At 34.7% G+C, this 26,115-nt stretch overlaps 1 protein-coding gene across 5 annotated transcripts in view; it reads right to left on the bottom strand.

Annotated features, from left to right (window-relative positions):
- Nucleotides 1-667: 667 nt before the first annotated feature.
- The window catches only part of tra2 (transformer 2), a 95,843-nt gene continuing 70,395 nt past the window's right edge, over nt 668-26,115 (bottom strand). For 2 of the 5 annotated variants that reach the window (XM_081740186.1, XM_081740184.1), the window contains exons 4-8: nt 22,892-23,020; nt 20,595-20,770; nt 17,868-17,912; nt 6,265-6,362; nt 668-1,393 (exon numbers count right to left, since the gene is read on the bottom strand). In XM_081740186.1, coding sequence (XP_081596312.1) covers nt 1,383-1,393; nt 6,265-6,362; nt 17,868-17,912; nt 20,595-20,770; nt 22,892-23,020 — 459 coding nt within the window. In that variant the 3' untranslated portion in view covers nt 668-1,382. Of the gene's footprint in view, nt 1,394-6,264; nt 6,363-17,867; nt 17,913-20,594; nt 20,771-22,891; nt 23,021-23,075; nt 23,205-26,115 lie in introns of all 5 variants that reach the window. The other 3 variants (XM_081740185.1, XM_081740183.1, XM_081740187.1) reach the window with 2 other exon arrangements.

The following is a 26,115-nucleotide window of genomic DNA, read 5'->3' on the forward strand; positions in this document are numbered from 1 at the left end:
TTAAAAAGTGTACGCATTTTGATACCCATAGTTTCGATAATTAACTAGAAAAAAGTATATCTTAACTGAACTATAAAAATGAAAGAAAGAGATTTGAAAACCTATCAGGTATGTGTGAACATGCTGAATTTTGAAACTATTACACCAAATGTTAAGGAAGTGCTCTGATTTTATATATGAAATGAAGCGATTTTATCTAAGTTAATATTTACACGTTTCAACTAATTGTTTAAGAACACCTCCATTTTATTTTTATACCCATCCCCAAACTTACTGTGTCTTCGTTTCTTCGACTGACCAATTTTCAATCCCATCTTTTTCTTCCTTCAGAAATCTTCGCTTCATATAATTTCAGCTTGCTTCAGCTTCTTGCCAAGAGCTTGAAACGAGCAAGATTTTCTTCAACGATTTCTCTTCAATAAACGACCCTGGGTGACAACTAGCTACGGTTTCTTTCTTTCTTGCAATTGCAAACAGCTTGTGTGTATATTTTCTGATTTATTTTTCGTATTTGCTTCGCAAGATGCCTTCATTTTCTTTGTCTTCTAACGTCCCCCATGACATACTTATGCACAGCATACGGAACAATTCTCCTACATTTTTCAAACTTCAAACTTCATCCAATACCTCTTGCTTCATTACCTTACAAAAATAAAAACAAGAATCGTTAGAATATGGTTTTCCTTTATTTGACATGGATGAATCAGATGCCTACAGTAATATAATGTTGATAAGTAACAAAAAAACAATCACATGAAGCAGAAAAAGAAAACTTCCATTTGTTTTTTTTTTTTATTTTTCAAGATCTACTGAGTTCAACTCAAAAACTCACTGAATTCTTCAAATCTGCTTTTACAGTCATTAAAGTCAGAAATTAGATGAACAGCCATACAAAACAGTAAATTGCAAGAAGATAGAGTTCATGGACATAAAGACAAAATGGCAACTATGTATGTTATGCATGGGAATTTCCGTTCCTCGTTAAATGAAAATGGACATATCTTAGTATAAAACACTGCCTATCTAGTTACATACTACTAGATTTCAAAACACGTATTTCGAAGTTTATATAGACATGTCAAATAAAACCTACTGAAAGAAATGTCCATCAAATCAATGAAGTGAAATGATTTATATTATATACCGTATATAGAAAACAAGTAATGATAATATCCATGAACCCTACTTTGATTATTAATCGAGTTTTTTCCCCCTTGAAGATGGCTTATCAGGAACCTTATGAGCTAAACGAAGATTTGTAATGTGCATGAATAACAGACTACGTGTTGTTTTACTTTAAACAGAGCCACTCTTAAGGGGGACAGGATTATTAGCGTAGTTCCTCATGACAAAGTGGTAAAGCAGCCCCCAATCTGGAGATGTTAATAACGACCTGCAAAGGGATAGGGCAGAAAAAACAGCTGGTAAATAAACAACACGTACACAAATTATAACTACGTAAAAACAATTGTAATGTAAAAATATAGAACATACAAAAAACAAGATACACATAATAGCTTAAGAACTAAGTGTGATTGCGGGAATTTTGTATAAATGTGACAAATATAAATAAAGTCCACTCCATCCAACTTCATTCAATGGGTAAATAAAAGCCTATATTCTGAACTTCCAGGCTGGTCACAACGCAAAGAAACCCTTTTGACTAAAAGATTCTTCTGTCCAGTAATAGATTTCATTCTTGCGCATGTTAATGAAGCTGTACGCAATATTCTTTCTACGACAGGCAAAGTACATAAGAAGACAGGGAATTTTAAACAGCAATAGATTTTTCAAAAATGAAGGATAAGCTATCTGTTCACATATCACTCTAGCATGTGAAGCGGAGAAAATCACTGCTACATATTTACTAGTTTAAAGCACAAGGCTCATTAAAACGGACAAGTACGGATACAAAAATTGGCTAATATTTACTACTTGATCGAACTTCCATGGAGTAGACCTAGTTTCTAGTCCATATAACGACGAAATTTGACTTAAAAGCACTGTCTAAGGTTACAATATGCTACTTAAAAGTACCAACTTAAAAGATCAAAAACGGTAGTTCAGAAGTAAACAGGAAATTTGCAGATAAAGACGAAAATTTCGAAACAAAAGGGTAACAGAATTCGGCAAATTATAAATTCTGTCACCGTCGAATAAAGTTTTCAACAGTGTAACGGTATTTACATTTATAAGTCGTTCACTTTTTAAGCACTCGTTCAATGAAGAATTCGTTTATCCTTTAATAATTCCAATCGCTTCGCGACTTTTACCCCCATGGAACGGGTGTCGAAGAAAAAGTGTATTACATACTCTTGAAACTGAAGACCTCTTACGGAACACTGAAGCATCTTTAACGGATGTCCTGTCTCCCAACATCCATGAATTTACGTATTATTTAAAAATTTTGTGCATAAAATAACACTTACGCAAGATGTTTCGTAACAATGTAACGAACACACACTAGCTCTGGCAAACCGTTATTCAATTCTAACAACTGCTTTTCCAGTGGTCTTTGAACCACAACTAAAACAAAAAATCCACAACATGGATAAAGCGAATTTTGGGACGTACTGCTACACAATCCTAATTACAAACGTTAGTAGGTAATTACATATATAAGCATTGAATTAAGTCTTTTTCAGATAAGTGTATTCACAGCAATGTTTTATTTGAGTAGCTAATTTATACATATTACATATTAAAAATAAGAAAATAAGCTTTTTAATATTAAAATGGAAATGACTTTACAGACAAAAGTCGTAGAATTTATCCTGCATACAAATGAATACCCAATATTTTTCACTAATAACGGTTCAGTTATGTTAACAAGGATCCGGAAATTCAAGAATCTGTAACACACTTTTTTCATAAAACGATCACGCGTTCGCCCGGAATGAAGGTTAGAGCGCAGTGATTGAAAATACTGGAGGATAAAAGAATGTAAATTCCACTGAGGGTATACTTAAAGATGAGCACTTGTAATACCAAATAATTTCATGTATTTGGTAATACAAACACGTTTAAACTGTCTCATATACCGTATTTGCGCCAATATAAGCCGCGTGCGAATGTAGGCTGCACCTAAACCTTTGACACAAGATTATAGAGAAAAGTAAATCTCGAACATAGGCCGCAGTACTAAATTTACAAGAAAATTCAATTACACAGAACTTTGAGATGCATCTCTCTCCTTTCCCTTCTTTAACTCCTGCATAACTAAGGGTGACTCATGAAGATAACCTTTGTAATAGTGACTCTTGAGCAGCATTCTGGATAGTCTAGCGAGGATAAAGAATCAGACGCTAGTGATGCTGAGATGGCGGGAAGTGATTATGCTTGATTTGGGTGGGTACAAACAAGCTCACACAGTTTTGCGAAACAAAGTTGCTTTTCTTTTAAGAACAGTCACTGTATATAAATATTCCATATATATTATAATACTGTATAACAAAGATACGTATTCCTGTTAATAAAAATATTAAGTGTACAAGTGTTTTTTGTTCCAGCGTTACCGGTACCCAATGAAAAGTGGCAATTTTTGCGAACAAGAAATGTTTTTCTGCTATTTTCTTAAGTCTTTGATGGTTTACAAACGTAACAGCAAAAACTTGTAATGGTATTCATTCCAATCCACAAGATACGTCTACATGCCATTTTTAAATTGTCGATTTATGATCTGAAGGGGAAAATCTCGATTATAGCCCGCACCATGATTTTTCAAGTCAAAATCTTGGGAAAAAAAAAAGTGCGGCCTATATTCGCGCAAATATGGTATACACAAAATGAACTCAATTAATTGCCTGAAAGATAATGGAGCGAGGGGGAAGCTTATTCTTGAAATGCAAATTAAGTTCTGCACTCAAATAGCAATTCCTACGAGTTAAAAGTCTATTCGAAAAGGCATTTAAACGAATTTTATAAATAAGCAGTATATTCCAAGTAAAGGAAAAATTTATGTTCACTGTTGTCTTGCATTAATACCCAGAAATATCCCCGTTAAAATAAACATCCGGGCAAATCACTATTCATGTTAGTTGTTCGACGATGCATCCAGTGGATAAGTGGTCCTAGCAAAGTTACAACCGTACATTCAACTTGCACTTTTTCCTAAGCTCTGTATAATTAAATATTTGGTATCTGACACACCACTGTGTCACGGAACATCCGCTTGGAAAAAAAAAAAATCAAGCGTTGTACGTATTTGTAGTACAGGAAACCTTGTTAACATGGCCAATTGCTTAATCTAGGATTTACTTTTATAGAACCGAAAAATTCCTACACGCTATATGTTACTTGTTACTTTAAGTTGTCCACCTACCTATTTTACAACTTGGAAGCATTATATCAAGTCTGTTTCTAAACTTCTAGTGTTAAAACCAGCCATGTATATTTGCTATATTATACATGTAAAGAATGGAAGATTTCACAAACTTTTACGTTTGCTATATGTGATGTAAATGTGTTTAAACTATTGATGAAACATCAAAAGCCCCTCCCCTCTTAATATGCTCCACATTGTCTTGGAAGTTGAGAGCGGAAAGGCAATCAGATGAAAGGGTGGCAGAGGAAAAAATCAATTTAGAAAAAAACACTTACAGAATAACAGTCATTTTCTTTCCTGTTTTCCACATGTTTTGGGAGTATATAAATATATTTGAAATTCCTAAGCTATTTAATGGCATCCGACTGTCCATGCCGAAAAATTCTGAGCACACATGAATATCTTTTTTACAATTTATTCTTGACGATCTGATTAATTCCCTGAATGTAAATATTACAAGATTATATCGTTGGTCTGAAGGAAAAAAAGTAACTGCAAATTTTAGAAGTTAATGTTCTGGGTTGTCATGTTAAGTCATCAACTACATTTTCCAATAGTTCGAGATAGAAACAGAGTATCACTATTCACTAAGTGAAATATGGGTACAAATTTTCAAGGGAAACAGTTTTTCTCAAAATCTCTCGAATGTTAATTAATGACTTTTTTTCTTAAGACCTACAATAACACACTTTACCAATACTACGAAAATGTAAGAAATTCTCAGGTTAGGCATCATAGATTACAAATTCAAATCACCGTTTAAGTCCTTTCCTGTCAGCAACTCCATGTTGTTTATATGTACATATGCATCCAACAACTATATTTAAAAACGTTAACTAGGCTGGAGCTTATTGTATTACTAAGCTACTGCAAGTGTGTGCATAATCCAATGGCCGTCAAATATTGCTAGGTACTCTACGCTTAATCGAAAATGCTATATTGATTTTTTTTTTAACATGCTGCCGAAAATCAACAAATACTTAACATAATTTGTTAATACTGAAGAGCACTGTAAGTGATTTCTATTCCAGAAATATTTCATAACTAAGTTTAATCATGGAATTTGCACGTGCATGATTCGTAGTAAGATTTTTTATATCAAATGGTATCAATATGTTTCAAGTAAAAACGTATGCTATTTTTCAGTACAACTACAAACTTTTAAAAATTGGAACCGTTGATAAGAGGCACTCCACAGTCTTTACTTTAAAAATCATAATAATAATTCACACGTGAAATATTACTTCTGCTTGTTTATGCAGTACATTTCTCTCATCTCATCTGTCGCTGTTGAACTTTTCTCCGTAAGTACTTTCCCATCTTATACCCATACAACGTAAACAATACGAATCTGATTTTCCTCTATAGAGTTTGTTACTACTATAAACATCGCACTTGCGCACAACACCTATTTTAAAATCGACTTGTTCTCTCACAGTTCGTACGACGTTTTACATCCATTTTAAGACGGACTATATGACACTACAGAAAAATCTGTGTCGTTAGAATTAGTGTGCTGGAATATTTACCCGGAAGACAAACACACTAGCTCCGACAGCCTCGTTCTTTTAGTTAACTTCTTCCACGTACTGTACGAAATCAATAGTTACAAACTTCCGATTTTCGATTCCCGATTTCTCATATGCTGACCAATAAAACTGATAAATTCATTATGTTCTGCCAATCACTTTTTTTTTCACAACGAAAATATTTTCAAAACACAGGAAAGAACCTTTGACCCTGCCTGCACAGTCATCCACCATATCAATAGTTGTGTAAATCTTTCAATTCTATCACAAAAAGTAATCAATGAATCTGAAAAAAACTACAGAATTGAATGTCACATGAAAGTGATTTAACAGTGAGCCAACCGAACGACTGCACAAGCATTTTTTTTTTTTTTTTTGAAATAAAAGCCAATACACAGTATTTATACTTACGGGGAGAATATGATCTGGATCGAGATCGGTCGTATCCTCTGCGCCTAGACCTGTAGTATGGAGATGGCGAACGTCTGTATCCTCCTGCTCTGTAACCGCTAAAACAAAAAATTCAAATGTTTATATATATATAGAGAGAGATCGATCTTACAAGACTATAGACTATAATAGATACAAAATTTTAAAAACCCTTTTACAGTTAAAGACTTGATTAACATCGTGCTACATACATAAACTATAGATATACGACGACCCGAAATAATGGGCATATTTATCACATTACAAAATCTCTTTGTGGTGTGGCAGGGCACATCCTGACAAAATACGAAATGAAATAACTCTTAAATATTATTTAATGGAATGTTCACGTCTTTCTTACTGAAGTCCAAGTCTCAAAATGTTCAAGAGAAGTTTACAGTAAGGGACGTTCAAAATCTGTGATTTCGAGAAAATGTCCAAGGCTCGAGGACGTTTATATATGGTGAGAAAGTTATGGTCAGCGAATTTTCTTTAAAAGCGTCGTAAAATTCGAATCAAACTAACTACATTTACAAGACGATTACAAAATGCACATCAAGAAATTTTGTAAGAGAATCTTGACAGAATATTCTCTAGCAAAGGCAAGATAAATGTAGCAACTACATAGAGGGGAAAAAAATCGCACTTTTGATTGTAAGATGTCTCTTTTAGTTTTAAATTTAAGAAAATCAGAAATTAGCATTCGAAACGATCGGCAAATAAAATTAGATACAATTCTGAACACAAACAAGAACTAATGTAATTTTGGTATGTGCAACTAATGAAACAGAGGGAAACAATCAAAAAATAATCTATACTTAATTATAATAAAGAGTGAAAGTGACTCTCTCCAGTTTCCAAGAAATAGTACTATCGTTAAAAACCTTAAATATGAAGACCTTTTGTCATGACAGGGTCTTCTGAAATGCACATCCTTCGGGAGGAGTTCATATTTCCTGCCAAGAATATGAAGTACTCGCGAGCTTCTAAATTAAGGAAGATAGAAGACTCGGTATATAAACAACTCATAAAACTGAATAAACAAGTGTTTTAACATTTTTTATAAATTCAACAACAACACAGGCATAATGATTTTTTCGACCATGCCATGGTGTACACTGAAAATGGCAACACACCGCTATTCGACAAGCTCTCCACTTGATACTATGGTCCTCCCACATCGGGGAATTCTTTCTGCCTCAAAAGGTGAAAATAAAATTAATCAGTATTAACACTTAATTTCCATATTCCCTATTCCTACTACCATACTGCTCCTTAACGAAGTCTTGAAAATGCTGCCACTTGTCAGCGAAAATTCGACATTACTATAATGTTATGAACGATTTGTAAGAATCTGAAGTAATAAAAAGGAATACCTTTTGAGTTTATTGGTGGGTTCATATGGTCTATTTTTGGTTACCATTGAACCAAATAGTCTGAAATGCTTATAATCTTGAGAAAAATTCAGAAATCTTTGGGATTTGTGATATTTTAAGTAGCTACGTCGTGGGAGAGATTCTTTTTATATTATATATATATATATATATATATATGTGGAGTTATAGTGATTTTGTGCAGTTTCACAACTAGAAAATATAAAAGCTCCTGCAGAAACTTTACAGCTCAGAAAATGAAATGATATATTCGTTTAACTGGCCAGTTATGTCCTTATAGACTGAGAGAGACTGATCATTACTGAAAGTGAATGATTGTGAAACTAAACTTTTATTGTTCTCATCGGGAATCGAACCAGACTTGCCGCTAGAAAAGCGGCGAGGGCATTTACAGCTCAAACTGAATGCTAGGTATAATTGAAAGATATTTATAAAGAGCAAAGTTCTGTAAGCAACAGAAAAGCAAAAAGGAGAAAATGATAATTAAATTTATATGACAGCTCCCAGCATCTATAAGTTACTGAAATTCAGATTTTAAAATGTTTCAAAAAAACCCGAACGGAAAGAGGCTTTACTTGTTTAGATTAGAGAAGTTCTAATGATCATAAATATATCGTGGACCGATTAGTGAAAGTGTTTTCTGATCAGTTATTTGTTATGGTGTACTTAAACTCATTCCTTAAGACAAGAAATCTGAATCTAGTATTGATGCTAAGAAGGCTCCTAAAATAATTCTATCGTGTATAGAATGCCTTACAAGATTTTCCGGAAATAAATTTCTGAAATAAATATGTTCATATTTTTATTCGTTACTGTATCACACAATTCGTTTTTACTACCTTACACTACAGTGTAATTTGTTTTTATTTCTATTGATAGTTGACATACCCTGTATCATATCGTATGATCAATTACATACTAATGAATGGATGAACAGATGATTATGTTCCGATTAAGTTATTAACCCTACGTACACCAAGGTGGGTTAAAAATTATCACTTTTATTAGAACGAATTTTTATGGACGTTTCTTTAATATCATGTCATAACTCAGGCTGTCAAAAAAAAAAAATGTTATTTTCTGTCTTTCAATACTTTCACTTTCTAGAAATTAATCCAGAATTTAAAAAAGATTTTCGTGCTAGACATGAAGTACTCTCCCTTGGTGTAACGTGTTACTACGATGAGCATGAGGTTATTTTCAGCTGAGTTGAAGATTCTGACACTAGGAGCTGCTACGAGTACAGCTGACGCAAAGCGTCGTACACCTAAACGGAAAAGACCTGCTGGTTTCATAGTGATGATATTAAAAGTGAAATCATGGGTTACGCGTAGCACCGCACACCAAGTGAGGTTTAAAAAATATCAACCACATTAATTATTTTCTGTACCATAAAACGTAATATTCATCTCTATTGTGTACTTCCAGTTGTCTTATAGTGCAGTCAAATTAGCAAAAAGTAAGGAACAAATTAGTAACAAGCTGAAAATTGGTACAGATGTTGGGAATGATGTTCTAAACAACGTACTAAAAGTATCCTGAAATCCCAGGTGACCTTCGCCGCCTTGTTGGAAAATGGCCGCCGGAAGTGTCAAATGAATAATACTCAGATAAAAATAGCAATATCTTCGTTATGGTCGAACATAGAGAAACTTAGTGTCGTTTTATAGAACATATATAACACAATATTTTTTTAAAGAGAAACAATTTTTCATAAAACGACACTACGTTTATCTCTTTATGTTCAACCATAGCGAAGATACTGCTATTTTTATCTGGGTATTGTTCATTTGACACTTCTGGCGGCCATTTTCCAATATGGCGGCGAAGGTCACCTGGGATTTTAGGGGACTTTTATTCTAAGGCCATCATAACCTGAGCTCTGACAGATCTAACATCGTGTAAGTTGATGACAATGTTACGAACTGTCATAGCAACAAGAATCAAAGCGACCACTTGATAGAACGATGAAGGAATCGAATTGCTTTATCACTATTGAATCAAATTATAAGTTAAAAGATTTTCAAAGTAGACATTTTAAAAATAATCGTACTTCATTTTACTTCTCAACGTTCCAGCACAACGTAGTTCCACTATGCCTAACGTTAATGCCACAGGAATGAATACAGTTTTTCTTTTTCCACTTATTCATGCAACTGTCCTTTTGACAAGATTACTACTGAAATAGAAGTGAGGTTACATGGAACAACAACCAGTCTACCTTTCCCTCTCGCCGCAGGGAATAGGTTTTCGTAGAATTGAAAGCGAGGAGGATGGCGACTGTGTAGAGTTCAAGAAAAATGACCCTTGATTTCGAATGTCAAGCTGAAATTTGTAAGACTTCTAATGGTCTTTGTAGGAAATTTGTTGACATCGGAAAAAAATATACATAGTCTATATATTACAGATACCGTTATAATGAGCTTATCATAAGGACTGATTTAGAAATTGAGTAGTTAGAAAGAAACGAACATGATCCAGCTAACACTAGGTTGTCTCCATGGTGTTGAACAACAGAACAATGTTGTCGCATTTATATCTACTCATTACTGTGAAAGTTTTTCTGTAGTCAGGTTGTTTTGATTTTTTGCGCTATCACCTCAGTGCACTGGTGTGAATATCGTGCTGTAATCGTTGTTTAGTTTGTATTCTTATTATTCATTTAGACCTAATATATAAATTTAGTGTGTGTGTTTTTAGGAACACAATGTCTGAAGTGCGTAAGAACTGCGGAAAGGGGGTGGTGCCCTTGACAAAGAACGTAACTACGGTCCTTTACTGACATTGAATTAAGTGATTGAAAGGGTAGCTTCAGCTTTATACATTAGCCCTGCAACTATGAAAAGAATCACAAAAGAGAAGTGTCCGAAAGACCTCGTTGAACCAACGGAAACTTTATCTACCCTAGGAAAAAGGCGTAGGATTTTTACAGTAAACGGTATTAAACTGTCTACAATTGAAAGCCATTCTCTAACGCAAGTAGTTTTCATTTTTTTTTTTAAAAAAAAACAGATATAACATCATAGGCCTTACGAAGAGCCGTTTTGACGCATGTTTAGTGTCATACTAAAGAGTTGAGTTGATTTTGAGTTTAACGTCTCTTTCAGCAGCGAGCCTATATGAGACGTGGACCTACTGATTGACGTGTAATTCGAATCACACGAGCTCCCTCCGGGAATCGAACCTGGATCTCCCACGCCAAAGGAGTATGCTAACTGCTTAGCCACAAAGAAGTTCGATGTCATACTAAAGAGTTCGACTAACATATGTTTCCATGCAGTAGCCAGGCCTTTAATATGAGACTAATCATACGTCAAAATGACTCTGCATAAGGTCCTATGTGTTTAGAAGTAACGATTGTTTTCTTTACGATTTTGTAAACAATCTTAACGCAATACTAATTTGTTTGTTTCTTTCGACTGATACTTTCGTCATGCATGGTGTTAATATTTTTGTTGTAATACATAGGTGATTCTTTTCCCACAGTGTCCCCCTTGATATTGTATTGTTATAGAAGATAAATGTGGCAACAGCACTTGATCGCACGTGAGAATTGTCCGAGTTTCTTAGCGCGGTTTCACTCTAGTATGTTGTTTAGAACATTATTCCCAACATTTGTATCAATTTTCAGCTTGTTAATAATTTGTTCCTTTCTTCATTAAAATTTGAGTTTCATTTACTGCACTATTAATTTATAGTTAGTACAAAATAGAGGAATACATTTTCCGGGACAGAAAATAATGGTTTATATGGTGGACAATTTTTAACTTTTGCAGTGTAGTATTACGTGTGAGCCCTTGTCTTGCGTAGGGTTAACACAATTGTCTTTTTTATTCAAAGTTCTAATTACAAGGATTGTCACGAAAGTGAAGATACATCTGCACGTTAGGTAAATGTATAACAAATTTGGCAATACTGGCAGTAACCTTGATCCATACGACGAGAATTGGGAGTGACTCGTCTGCGCTCCACTGACTGTGCGAGGAACACGCGTTGAAAATGGCAGCAGGAATACAGAATCGCACCAACTGTGAAGTGCGCAGCATGATCAGGTTTTTTGCCTCCTGGGAGAACGATTGATGCAGAAACATCTTACTGCCATACTTTGAAACACCATCGTCAATTCAGAACAAACCCAGGGGTATGTCATGCGGAATCAGATTTATTCATGACAAGGTCCGCCCTCATACAACGAATGTTACCAAGGAGTTGCTTCCACATTTTCAATGGAATGTTCTTTGAACATCCGCCACACCCCCGATCTCATACCCAGCGACTACTACATGTTCCTGTACCTGAAGAAACATCTTGATGGAAAAAACTTCGACAATGATAAGGTTAGGGAAGAAGTCACAACATGGTTTCTGATATAGGTGCTGGATTCGTGAGGTTCCGGGTACAGAAACTCGTTCCGTTTGCAAAAATATTTGAACAATCGTGACAGTAGGGAAAGAACATCAAAACATTGCCCAAGTTCGTGAGGTGACCCAGGGTAAACGAAGATTAAGCGTTCGTGGCAGAGTTGGAATAGGGAAGCTGTTCGACGCATTTTAACTGAGGACTTACACATTACGATATGTGTGAAGGTCTGAAGTTCTGTCCGATGACCAAGAACACTTCGTAAAGACGTGTGTGGACATGCTAGAACGAGCCAAATTTGTTGGAATCTATTGTAACTTGTGATGAAACATTTTCCTGAAAGTAAAAGCTTCGTGGAAAAAATTAAGGAAAAACGCCCACAGTTGTGGATTGATGGATGACTGTTGCGCAAGGACAATGCACCCACTCAGAAAGCCGCATCTGTCAACCAGTTTCTGAACAGCAAAAACTACTGTAGAGCATCTACCTTATTTACCAAATTTGGCTCCCTGCAACTTTTATTTCCGAAAGTTAAATCTTGTATAAAGGGAACTTATTTTCAGGTTTCCCACTCTCTTTCCCCCCAAATTTTCCAGGACATTTCAAGGAGTTTCCAGGACAAATCATCAATTTTCCAGGACTTCGACATAGGAAGGTATAACAGGATTGCAACTGTAGGTTCAAAACTCCCAAAAGTGAAAGTACAGTATGTAGTGAATATCAATGCAAGTACAATATTAATACACAATAATTAAATACACAAAGCGGAGCGTTTTTCTTTTTCAACTCCCTTCATTGCCACCCGATCCACTCACATGCAGCACATATATTTTCATTCTTTCTACATGATATTTTAATTCTGCACCGAAGAAACTTACAAACAACAAAAATCTATTTTTCGCACATGGCATCTTCATTGCGTGACACTGTGACAGATAAAATTAGAGGAAAAAAAGGAATTATAAGTTTTTCAACTGAGTATGGAGTTGAGTGATTTCCTTATCTATAATCATCTTTGGTGAAGCTGCTCTAAGGATAGCATTTGACTTTGTCAATCAAGTAAAGCAAGCCTTTTGCTTTTCTTCATGTGCAAGCTGGTTTGCTTCAGTCTCCAAAGCTTCACTTGTTTCCATCAATTTCCCTTTCTTTCTCTGCAGCTGCTGTACATTTTCACTTATCTCTTTCCTCTTGCTCTGCACTTGACTTTCTCTTTCAACAGTTTTATTTTCTTCAGCTCTGCCATATAGCGCTGATTTGCATGGGAGCATGATGCAACGTTTCTTTCGTGATGTTGATTGCAGTAAGGTCATTATGGAAAAGTTGTCATACACAAATCTCAAACGGGCCAATGATTTCTCCTTTACATTTTCAACAAGCAGATCTTTATTTATGCTGTAGCCTCGTTCGACAGCAGCTTGTCCATAAGACAAAACTAGAAGCTTTTTATGACAAACAACAAACTTTTAAATTCTTCCGAACTATCCAACAGTTTCGTGTAAAAACAATTCAGCCTCTCACGGTCCAACTTATACCAAAGAAGTGCATCTTTAAACTGCTCAGTAAATTCCCCATACAAAACAAACAACTGATCCCATTCTTTGGGTGTAGCCCATTTCTTCTCCAACAGTGACTGAAGGACACCACGAAACCTTATGGATGACATACTATCTGGACTTAGGTATATAAGTTCTCTCACAAGACCATATTTCAGTGGACTCTTCTGTATGAAATACAAAAGAAATCTGCATAGGATTGTCTAGCATTCAACTCTACCCTAGAGTTTTTCCCTTTCAGTGATGTTCCTCTCTTTGCATGCACTACGGAGACTTTGTGAAGTTGCAAACCCCAAGTCTACATTTGATGCACTCACAATGTTACTCTTTGATGGGATGAATTGTAATAGTTTAGCAGCAGGAGACAATGTCCCATGAACAGATTTCTAGATGATTATGCGTGCCACTTTCATTCCAACTTCATACAAATCTTTAGCTAGGAACGGAAAAATCTGACATAGTATTTCTGTGAATTTCAAGGACAAAAATGCATTTTTCAAGGACATTTCCAGGATGTTTTCAGGACAAAATTAATTCAAGGACATTTCCAGCTTTTCCAGAACGAGTGGGAACCTGTATTTTACCTCATGCGAACACGCAAGATTTCCTAAAGGGCCTTCTAAAAATCTTGTTCCAAGAATGTTACCAGCAATGGTAACACCGAATGAAGAAGTGTGTGAATGCTGAAGGGGACTACTTTATAGATAGTAACATCACAGAGCTAATTCTCTAAGTGCACTGATTTAATGGATTTTTTCTTCGTATATATATATATATATATATATATATATATATATATATATCCTTACACGAAAAGAATATGATATAACCAACTACTTTACGTACAGTTTGGTGCCAGCAAACGAAACAAATTATTCGAGATAGGGAAAACCAAGGGAACGTATAAAAAGAAAATGAAAAAAAAAATTAATAAATTTCACGGTATAAAAGAAACCACTATAATAACGTCGAAACGACAGTGGAGAAGAGTGTTTATATAATGACAATGTATTTACATTTGACAGAATATAACTGATTCACGATCACATTTTTGAGAAATGTAAAGGCCCCAATAATTTAGAAGTTTGGCAACGGGTTTCAAGGAACAGGGCAAAACTAAGAGAACTGCATATATGTCGGACAGGCCTGTAATTACTGCATTAAATTTTGAGGAAGTTTTAAATTTCTGGAGAATCAGAAACGTTTTTACTGTACTTTTTATTTCTCCTATGTAAAGATCCGTTCCATATCGGGGATACATCACGTGGACTCGGACACTGTGACAGATAATTCTGAATACTTCTATTACCTTGGTACAAAGAAGGTGATGTGTTCAGTATCACGCTTTGGCCTCCTCTATTTTCCCCGTTTTCCCCATATACCCACTTATGGGTGCTGTCGGTTGAAAGGCAGATACCGTATCGACTACTGCACCACGCTATACTTTTTATGTATTCTTTTATATTCCAGAAAATATGTTTCGAAAAAAAACTAAACGCAGTACAGCATTTATGCGTACGTCTGGAAAATTTTTATTTACTTAACGTGAAGTCATGCAGCGCAGAACCGGAACTCCGTCCATAACACTAGTTAACAAATTTAAACTTTTTGTTTGGTACATGAGAAAAATCACCTGATCCTAAGATCTTAAAGGAACTTTTTCCGCTGAATTCGAATATGCACTCGGTTCCTCTCCATCACGTACAGTTTTCCCGTAACAGAGGGATTTTCGGGAAATTCCCTCAAAAATTTCCCTTTTTCAGATATTTTATTCCCCTAGCTCCTGTCCCCTTACATATAGTAACATAGAAATTACACCTAAGTATACCTTGATTTATATTTAATAAACCCTAAAAGTTTCGTAAAAATCGCTTTGTTCTTTCTAGAGAAATAAATATATTTGTATGTATACTGTGTGCACTGTTTATTGCACCTGATAGTAATGCTTTTAGATCTCCTGAGTTGGGGTAAAAACGATTTGCTTTATTACTACAAACACAGACATAAAAATGAATATTTACAATAGTCAACAACACACTTACAACAGTCTTAAAGCTGTCCTTTTACATAATGGAAATAAAAAACCTTCTATACCACTTGCGCACTCAGTGAAGATTAAGGAATCCTATGACACCATGTCTACTTTGCTAAATCTTATAAATTACAAGGACCATTGTTGGCAAATATGTTGTGATCTCAAGGTAGTTGGTATTTTATTAGGACTGCAGTACGGTTACACGAAGTACCAATGTTTTTTTATGTTTATGGGATAGCCGAGCTGATGACAAACATTATGAAGTGATGGAATGGGAACCTAGAGTGAATTACGTACCTGGAGAATGCAACGTCAAATACGCTCCTTTGGTAGATTCTAATAAGATATTACTACCGCCACTTCATATCAAGTTAGGACTTATGAAAAACTTTGTCAAAGCCATGGACACATCTGGTGAAGGTTTCAAGTATTTGCGAGATAAGTTCCCTAACCTGAGTGATGCTAAGATTTCAGCGGGAGTGTTTATTGGTCCCCAAATTAGGAAATTAATGCTTGATGATAGCTTTGACAGCAAGTTAAACAGTGCTGAGCTAGCTGCCTGGACAGCATTTAAGTGTGTTGTGCGCAACTTTCTGGGCAATAACAAAGCTGAGAGTTACACAGAAATCGTACAGGACCTGATATAGAAATACAAAGAGTTGGGTTGTAGGATGTCTTTAAAAATCCACTTTTTGCACTCCCACCTCAGCTTCTTTCCTGCTAACCTAGGTGCTCTCAGCGACGAACAGGGGGAAAGATTCCACCAAGATATGGCAATGGAGAAAAGGTACCAGGGACGATGGGATCCTTCAATGATGGGGGACTATTGTTGGGGTCTTGTTAGAGAATGCAACATTTCTTACAAAAGAAGGAAGTAGTGTACGTTTTTGTAACCCAATGGAAGTTTCATATATTGTGATAGTTTTGATTGTCTTTTCATGACCTTTTGGTACATTTGTATTATTGTTTATTGTAAATTGTCACACTTGTAAATTATATTTTATATATGTGTTTGTGGTAATAAAGCAAAACGTTTTACCTCAACTTAAGAGATCTGAAAGCATTACTATAAGGTGCAATAAACAGTACACACAGTATACATACAAACATATTTATTTCTCTAGAAAGAATAAAGCGATTATTACGAAACTTGGAGGGTTTGTTAAATATGAATCAAAGTATACTTAGGTATAATTTCTATGTTAGTATATGCAAGGGGACAAGATCTTGGTGTGTAAAATAAACGAAAAGGGAAATTTTTGAGGGATTTTCCCGAAAATCCCTCTGTTACGGGAAAATCGTACGTGATGGAGAAAAACCGAGTGCATATTCGAATTCAGCGCAAAAAGTTCCTTTAAGAACAGGTATTTCCTTTTATGTAACAAAACCTTTGTTAACTAGTGTAATCGGTAACGCGGCCCACTACGCCCAAAATATGCAACAACATCGAATAACTACAGAACACACTGCCTGTATCACCATGATAATTGATCATCATCAAAGCTCATGTCTCCTTTTATAAATAACCTAAATGAATGGAGCGATTTGAGTATTGCATTTGGTTCCAGAAAGAAATTTACATTTCAAATCAAAGAAAGATGCTCCAACAGATCAATTTCTTCCTATATTAATCATAATCGTAATGAAATTCAAGATTAGACTTGAACGAGAATAATTACACATTTCTTATCTATGCAATGAGTCTGAACTTGTAATAATCATATATACCAAAAATACTATTAAAAACTCGGTTTTCAAGTATAATTTTTTCAACTTCTAAATTACGTCAAATATAATATAGCAACAATATTACACAAAAAGACCGAAATCTGCAGTTTAATTTTAACCTACAAACAAAAATATGAAAAATTATGTAACATTTAGATGAAGATTATTTATTCATCTGCAGATTTCATTACCTACTTCTTACTCCAATCTGTAGTGCATATGAGGCAACCTGTTGTCTCTCACACCTATTTCAGAAGACTAACGAAAAGTTCGAACTATTCTTCAATTTCTTCCACGAAGTGTTCTTTTCTAACCTTAAATGTTGTCCAATTAATTCTACCATGTAACTAAAGTAATATAAAACAAATTAATCAACATTACTAGAATTTCTGCATTAAGTTGTAATACGTTTTCCCACAAAAATACTAACTAAATGACCACATACTGAAAGAAGCATGAAATTCGACATACTGCCTCCTATGCACTATAGCATTTTACTGTATGTTAAAAATTCACCTGTCTTTGTTCTGTCTTCCACCCCACTGCCTGCCATCTTGCATGCTGAAACAGGGAAAATTTTAGAACACTCCTCCCTCTTCAACTTTTCCTCAAACTACTAATACTGAAAACTGTAATATTTATTGGAAAGTTCACTTAAAAATTGTAACAATTAAGTACTAGAAGCAAGACAACTTGTAGTGTAACAATATTGCTGATTATTGGTTTCATTGGTGGCAACCTATAATTCGCTGTCTAAGTTACATTACAAAATACAAATGCAACAACAAATAAATATTTTATTATATACGTACGCAACAACGAATAATGTAATCTTAATAATAAGTACTTAATTCAAATATACGTATTTACGGAAAACGCGTAAAAAGAAATTAATTCCTATTATTCATGGTACTACTTTAAAGACGAGGTATGCTTCAAGAAAAATTAAGATCATTATTAGCATATGTAGTCATTCGAAATAAATACCCCTTTGATAATTCTTCTTTGTGTGTAGGGCTTTGTTATTAAGAGTATTTCTTGCTAGCTTTCATTTAACTTCAGTCAGCGTTCACACAATCACATTATCTCAACTTGAAGAACAACGGGAACAGATGCTTACATAATTATGTCTAACTACAAGCGATATCCACGGAGATTCAAATTATTTAGACAAGAGTGAGATGATAAACCTAACACAAAACGTAAAGAGGTGTAATAAATAAGAGTCGAAAAAACTCTGTGGAGAAAATGTTGAACAGATTTAAAAAATTCTTAACCTCGAAACGAATTAATCTATTATTTACAATATTGTTAGTAGTGCAGTAATTCATCTAAAGACTGAAATCTCACGAAAACAGATTCACAATGCTTTATTACTACCTTCGTGAAAAAACACCGTCGAGAATCACTCTCGTATTACTTTCATCTAATATTGAGGTATGAATTGGTTTCACGAATAGACCACAGTAAAGGTATTTAGTCCTTTATAAATCTTACTTTAAGAGACAAGATATCACCAACATCTTCATACCAAGAAGTTTTTTCGACCCACATTATTAGAATCACAACACTATGTGATGTCAACATTCTGGTACACACTGTTTTCAACGAAAGCACAAACTACGGTAATTCAATACAAACTTCTGACGATAAAAGACACTAAAAGCACCACAGACACAACATTTTTATCCAATTTTATCTATTTCGCTTTAAGTAATTATACAAGTTAATAATAATAATCCGGGAGATACTTGATAAATTAATTGTTACGAACGTACAGAGAAAGTTACTTTTTCATTGCCACTTGCCAATAATCACCAATTCCTTAGCGTAACTTTTCATATCCATGACTTGTACTGACATTAGCAAAAATATTGACTGACAAAGTTAATTGAGCGTTAGTGTAAAATAGATATATTCCATCTTGTATTACATTATTTTCCTCGAAAAAAAAAAAAAAATACATTTGACGGAGAAAAAAACTTTTTCCAAGAAAATAAATACCAGCGTGAAGCGCTAATGTGCAGGAAGAGGGGGAAGACACTACAGCTCATTAACACTTTAAAAATCGCATTAAGAATCACAAATTTATTTATCTTTCTACAGGAAGAAAAAAATAAAACATGCACACTTCAGGTGAATTTTCCTTTTTCATTTGAAAATAAAAATTAAAATAAGAGCAGATACGAGGAAGAGACATATCATTGTTGGTATTCGCCCAACACAAATTACTTCTGAAATTCAAAGGACAAACTTTTAATTCTGCTTTTAACCTGCTTAACGTTCTACAATAACATACTTCCCCTTTTACGTTGAAGTGAATGGAGATTTAAAAGTTTGATCTCGCTAAGACCTCTCTTGTACTGTAAAACTAAACTTATCTTTATGTAAATTTAATATAAATTACGTATGATTGTTAGGTATAAAATTTATATACAAAAAATACAACGCACGGAGTATTTGAGAACACATACGACAGATCAGAGCAGTAAAGTATTTATTTGAACATCAGTTTCTTATAATTAAGTTAAACTTGTAATTAGATCCTTACAAATCAACATAATATCCAGCGCAGTATTGTGCAAACTTTTAAATATTATGTGTAATATCCATTTCACAGCTGACTTTTCTCCTGGTTACGAATTTCCTAATTCTACTCCCATTTCACTTAAAAATAAATAAATAAATAAATAAATAAAATTAAAATAAAATTCTGTTTTTTCAAGTTTATATTTAATGCATGATTTAAACTGAACGTTTCCACTAAATAAATTTAAACCTTTTGCAAATCGCTTGTAGTTACCTGCTACAGTTTTGCTTAAGTATCACGGAGTATTGATTTAAAAAAAAAAAAAATACTACATATTGCAAACGAATCATTTGAAAATAGGTTATCTCCAATGTTATTTTAGAAGAAAGAAACTATTACTATTCAAGATTAGGTTGTTTCGTGAAATTTCTAAACTGTATCAACCGCACTTCTGTCAAACATGAACTACGCCGAAAATTTGGATTAATGCATAAATACGTATTCTGGAACCTTACCAAATTTAATGATGCATTTAAACTTTCCAGTCGATTTAAATTCTACATGGAAGAGAAATCCTATTGGAACGTTCTGTTTGTCTCACTGCTCAAATAAACTGAAGAACTCACGCGCATTAAAATTAATCCTCGTATCAATTTTTAAAATTCTACCGAAATAAGACATTTTGTTATGTCTGTTCGTCTTCCAGTACTTACTATGTTGGCTTTCCCATATAAATGCCAGGTGTTGGTGTGTGTGCTCTCTGAGTTATCGAATAATCGACTCGAATTCGTCTACCATCGATTTCCATTCCTGTACATTGCTCTTTGGCAGCTTTGGCATCTTCAACGCTTTCGAAGTAGACGAACGAAAAACCCCTGGATCGGCCAGTCTGAAAGAAATAGTGTATACTTAAGTATGCGTGTTACACTTTCACTTAAATTTCGCATAAAAGTAAAATAAAACCTGCAACCACATGTAACTTGACTGGTCGCTGCATAGGGAGAGAGAATGTTACTTCGTTAACATTGCTATAAGTGTCAAGTGAGAAATAAGTTGCCAGATGAGTTACGTAAAGGAACGTTCACATTATCGCAGAATCCATTCTTAATATATGCCCTTATATTGGCCACATTCGACTGCACAAAATGATCAACTTACCGAAATGGTGTGTTAATGACATAGCAGAACTATAAAGAAATACCGCACATTTAAGAATTCATATTGGAAATATTCTCTCACGAAAACACAATTCTTTCTTTTCGCAATACTTCACCACCAACCACTGTGATTTTTAGATTTCTTAGTTGAAAACTTTCTCGTAACTTCTTCATTGGGCACTCTAGACAGTACTTTAAGATGATGAAATTTTATAGCTAAGGGTAGGTTATTTCTTTCACCATATACGGTGGAAAATTAAATACGAGAAAAGGGCTGGAATGGATTGGTGTTTATCACGCATTCGGACTTTCCTTAAACTCCGAAAGCTTTGTATATAGTAAATTGGTCAATACGTAATCATAGGATGTACATTCTTGCTGAATATCTTGTAAATTCCGATAATAATATTATATAGCTACTTTTTAAGTGTATAGTAAAGCATTACCCTACACAATAAAGCCAAAACTTCCCAATCCAACTGGAGTCCAGGACAACCAGTCATTTTTCGGATATCAGTTTCCGAAAACCATAATTGGTTACATTTCGTTTGAGTACTGAATGAAACAAAGAACGCTATACTCAGAATAGATCAGTTTGAATGCATAATTCCTGACATTGTATATCTCACATGATAAAAGTAAATTCAAGACTGCGGGAGTTTCCTAATTAGTCGACGACCACACTCCTCGTTTAAAAGCATCCGTATCAGCCTTAAGATACATACATGTAAATTTAATAGAAATAAAAATAGACTAAATACGAGGTGGTACATTCAATATTAGCTTTACTAGTATCTTGATTATAGGGGTTTAGTTACTAGTGATTGCCTCGCTAATTATTATTCTTCGATTCTCAAAGATTGTAATTGGTTTAAAATCGTGAGTCTGCTAAGGAAAAATTATGGATGTACTTACTCAAAATCCTAGAAGAGAATATCAAACCCTACTCTAGCTTAGTACCGTGATTCAAAAACGTGCAAGATCCCGTGCAGCAAGAGCCTTAATATTGTTAGAACCGAACTTCCTCGAAGGTGACAGACCATCAAGAAGTATGTCAATAATGTAAACAATTTTTTAAATGAAATGTAATGTTTGTTTAACAAAGTTTAGCAGCTGGTTATTTCTATTTTCATGAAATCATTGTTGAATGCATTGTTCATAGACAGTTATTTCTTCTTTTGAAATATTAATAGTATATCAACTCCCTCTTCCCATCCAAACTTCAAAGTTTACACTTAGTTTCTATGCTTCGCCCATGATACAAAATTTTAGAGATCTACAAAGGTTTCAGCAAATGTACATCACTTTCAATCGATGGATAATATAAATTTTATGTATATTTTAAGTGCTTATGCAATTATAAAAGCTCTGCAAAGTTATCAACAGCCCACTTTCGAAATTATAATAACCTGAAATAGTGCTTGAATAACTTCATTTCGAATTCGTTTCCGATTCCATGTGTTGAATTAAATGAAAATTCGTATACCGCATACCTTACGAACAAATAATATATACTCAGAAAATGCTGTATCAGTAATCAACTGATGTACGTATCAGCAAGTATTTAACGTAAAATAAAACCTGACTTTTCCAAAGACCTTCCGGAAATTAAGAAATACGACTAATCACATCCCTTGATTAGATAACATTATTGTGGACCTACACGGCTACTGCCAACTGTAAGGAAGGGTCGCTACATCAGAAGAGATTCTATCTCAATACATTAACGCAATAATCGAAACTTTTACCAAAAACCTCTCTCTCCAATATCCACCTACACCCACACCATGCAATTTTTATGTCTTTTTTATGACAAAGAGCAGGAATACACAGGAAGCAAAAAGTGAATTTACCTTTGCATCAACTACAACTTGTACTCTTTCGACGGGGCCATATTTTGAAAATATATGATGCAAATGTTGCTCGGTTGTGAAGAGACTCAATCCAAAAACCCCTAAACATCTGCTCGGTTCGGGATTATCCTATTAAAAAAAAAAAAAACATACAAAATGATAAGTGGCAGAACTAAAATATTACCTGTGCATCATTTACTATCACAACATCCTCAAGGGGCCCAAACTGTGAGAATACCTTCCGTAGATCTCGTTCTGTCGTGTGAATACTCAAGCCAAAAACACCTAAACAGCGATTAGCAGGTGGCGCCTCCTGAAAAAGAAAAATCTGGGTACCAAGTTTGAAAAATAAAAAGTATCCAACAGTCAACAATACCACAAAAATTAAGTCCCCTTGAGGATGTTTAGCTATACAGCATCTACCAATTGGTGGTGCTTGGGTAAAGTAATTTTCAAACTTAAAGTAAATTGTTCTGTTACGAACCCAGAGTTAGGACGAACATAAGCTATTTTGCAAAATAGTGTATATTACCATATCTATGTTGCTAACGTTCTGCTCTCACCAAACACCATCAATATACTACGAATCAAATTATACAAGCTTCATATACCAAAGAAAATATCACTTTCCACTACTTGATTCCATTCCTTTTTATTTCAATTTTACACCCGATATGTAATTATCTCTAAGTTAATGTAATGAGGACGTGATCTTGCTCCCGATCACAAAAAAAGCGCGCACACACAATATTGCACAAACTGCGACTAGTAAGTTCATATAAACGGGAAATAAGGAAGCCTTCCTCGCTGGTCTAGTAGCTAGCGCGTGTACTTTTGGTGCACGTTCTCTCGGGTTCAATTCCCGGAGGGAAAGCTCAAACATTTAATTTCACAATCATTCACTTTCATCAATAATAGATCTCCTTTAGTCTAAAGCACATACTCGTAGGTAGTTGAACTAAAGAATTTCCTTTTATCTTTGCGACAAGTAAGGACTCAGTTCTAAACTGTGAATTTCAATGTGAACCTTTCTCTCTTCTTTCTTCAAAATTGCTCTAACACTTTCCCCGCAGATTAAGTTAACAGTCACCTACGAAGGCTAGTGTTGAAATAGTATAAATATAGAATACATAAAAAGCTAAAGTGAGTTTCAAAACCATCGACCACAAGAAATATGTGTAACGAGGACTTAAAAACTGAATACTCATTGTTATATTATTTTCAAATGTCTACTCGAAGTCATGTGCAGCACCTTTTAATACACTGGATTGTAAGAACTGTTAAAAAGGGCAAGCAACGTATGATCATGATATTACTAACTTTACAGTGCACATGTATTTATTCCAGCGAAAATATTTTCGAAAGCTACTGCAGCTTTTATCCTTTAGTCGCTTCAAATATGGAAAGTTATGAATACACTGCGTTTTCACATTCATGGATCAGTCATACAAATTACAAAAAGTGCCAGACGTTTCCTATACATTTTAATATATTTCTATATGCATATAATAAAGACAGGGAAGAGCAAAAGGTTTAGGGTAGGGACATGGAATGTACGTACTATGTTACAGGAAGGAAAATTAGAAAATCTTAAAGAAGAAATTAAACAAAATAACCTAGATTTGGTAGGAGTTTGTGAAGTTAGATGGGATGTTGAACAGCGACGGGTTTAGAATGTTTTACTCAGGTAATGAAAAGGGCGGTCATAATGGCGTAGGAATAATTCTTGGAAAGCGTTTAAAGGAGAAGGTAGTGAAAGTACAATTTATTAATGATAGAGTTATGATGTTAAGACTTAAAGGGAAAACGAAGGATCTACGTGGTGATACAGACATACGCACCAACAACTTCAACTGAAGAAGTAGACGAAAATTATGAGAAAATAGAAGATATTATAGATAGGGGGAAGAGAGGTGCATTCGTAATTGTAATGGGAGATTTCAATGCAGTTGTGGGAGAAAAACAGGAAGGTAGCATCGTAGGCAAATATGCTTAAGGCGAAAGAAATGAAAGGGGAGAGGGACTAGTGAATTTCTGTAGACAGAATTCACTAGTAATTGGGAACACTTGGTTCAATCAGCATAGGAGAAGAAGATATACATGGAAATCACCAATAGACGGTGGAAGATATCAAATAGACTATGTTATGATTCAGGACAGGTACCGGAATAGCTTAAAGAACGCGAAGACCCTTCCCGGGGCTGATATTTTCTCTGATCATAATCTTGTGCTGGCCGAAGTAGATATTCAACTGAAAAATGTAGACAGAAGAAAAGTAGGTAACAAAGTGTTGAATACTGAAAAGGTGAAAAACGAGGAAATAAGAAAACTTTTCGTTGAAAAATTCGAAGAAAACATTCTCAAACCAGAAAAGAATAGGCGCAGATAGTAACGCACAGTGGGAATACATTAAACTTTGCTTACAGCAGGCTGCAGAAGAACCAGTAGGTTACTGCGAACACAAAACGGCTAAGAAACCATGGGTTACAGATCAGATGCTGCAGAAAATGAGGGAAAGGAAGATGTGAACACGTTGATACAGAAAAGGGCAGAAAGATGTACAGAAAGTTAAATAATGAATTACGAAGAGAAGCAGACAGCGAGGGAAGAGTTTTACAAAAGAAAATGCGAGGACATAGAAGAATTAAAAAGAGTTGGGAAATATGAGGAAATGTACAAGGAGGTGAAATCTATGGAATTTCGGAGGAAACAAGGGGTTATTATGATGGCAGTAGAAAATAAGAATGGGAAGTCAGCGAGAGAAATGAGGTAATAGGAGGGTGGATAGAATACGTGGAAGACTTATATGAAAGTAGGGATAGACCGTGTAGCCTTAAATCTTGAAGTAGAAAATGAAGTAGGCGAGGATGATAAAGGATTTAGTATTCTTCAGGATAAGTTTGAAAAGGCTATATCCGAGATTAGGAATGGAAAAGCAACCGGAATAGATAACACCAATCGAATTCATTTAAAATATAGGAGACAAGGGAAAGAAAAAATTGTTCTATGTAATGAAATACATGAGACAGGGGAGTGGCCAAAAGACTTTCTGAAGACGATCATGATACCGATGGCTAAGAAATCGAACCCAAAGAGATTTGAGGATTATAGAACTATTAGTCTCATATCTCATGCGGCTAAAATTCTGCTCCGAATACTGAACAGAAGGTTATATGGAAAAACAAATGAAGTTGAGGAGGAGCAGTTCGGGTTCAGGAGAGGTA

The sequence above is a fragment of the Thermobia domestica genome, chromosome 15, assembly GCF_964235325.1.
Source record: "Thermobia domestica chromosome 15, izTheDome1.hap1.1, whole genome shotgun sequence".
NCBI classification, from domain to species: domain Eukaryota; kingdom Metazoa; phylum Arthropoda; class Insecta; order Zygentoma; family Lepismatidae; genus Thermobia; species Thermobia domestica.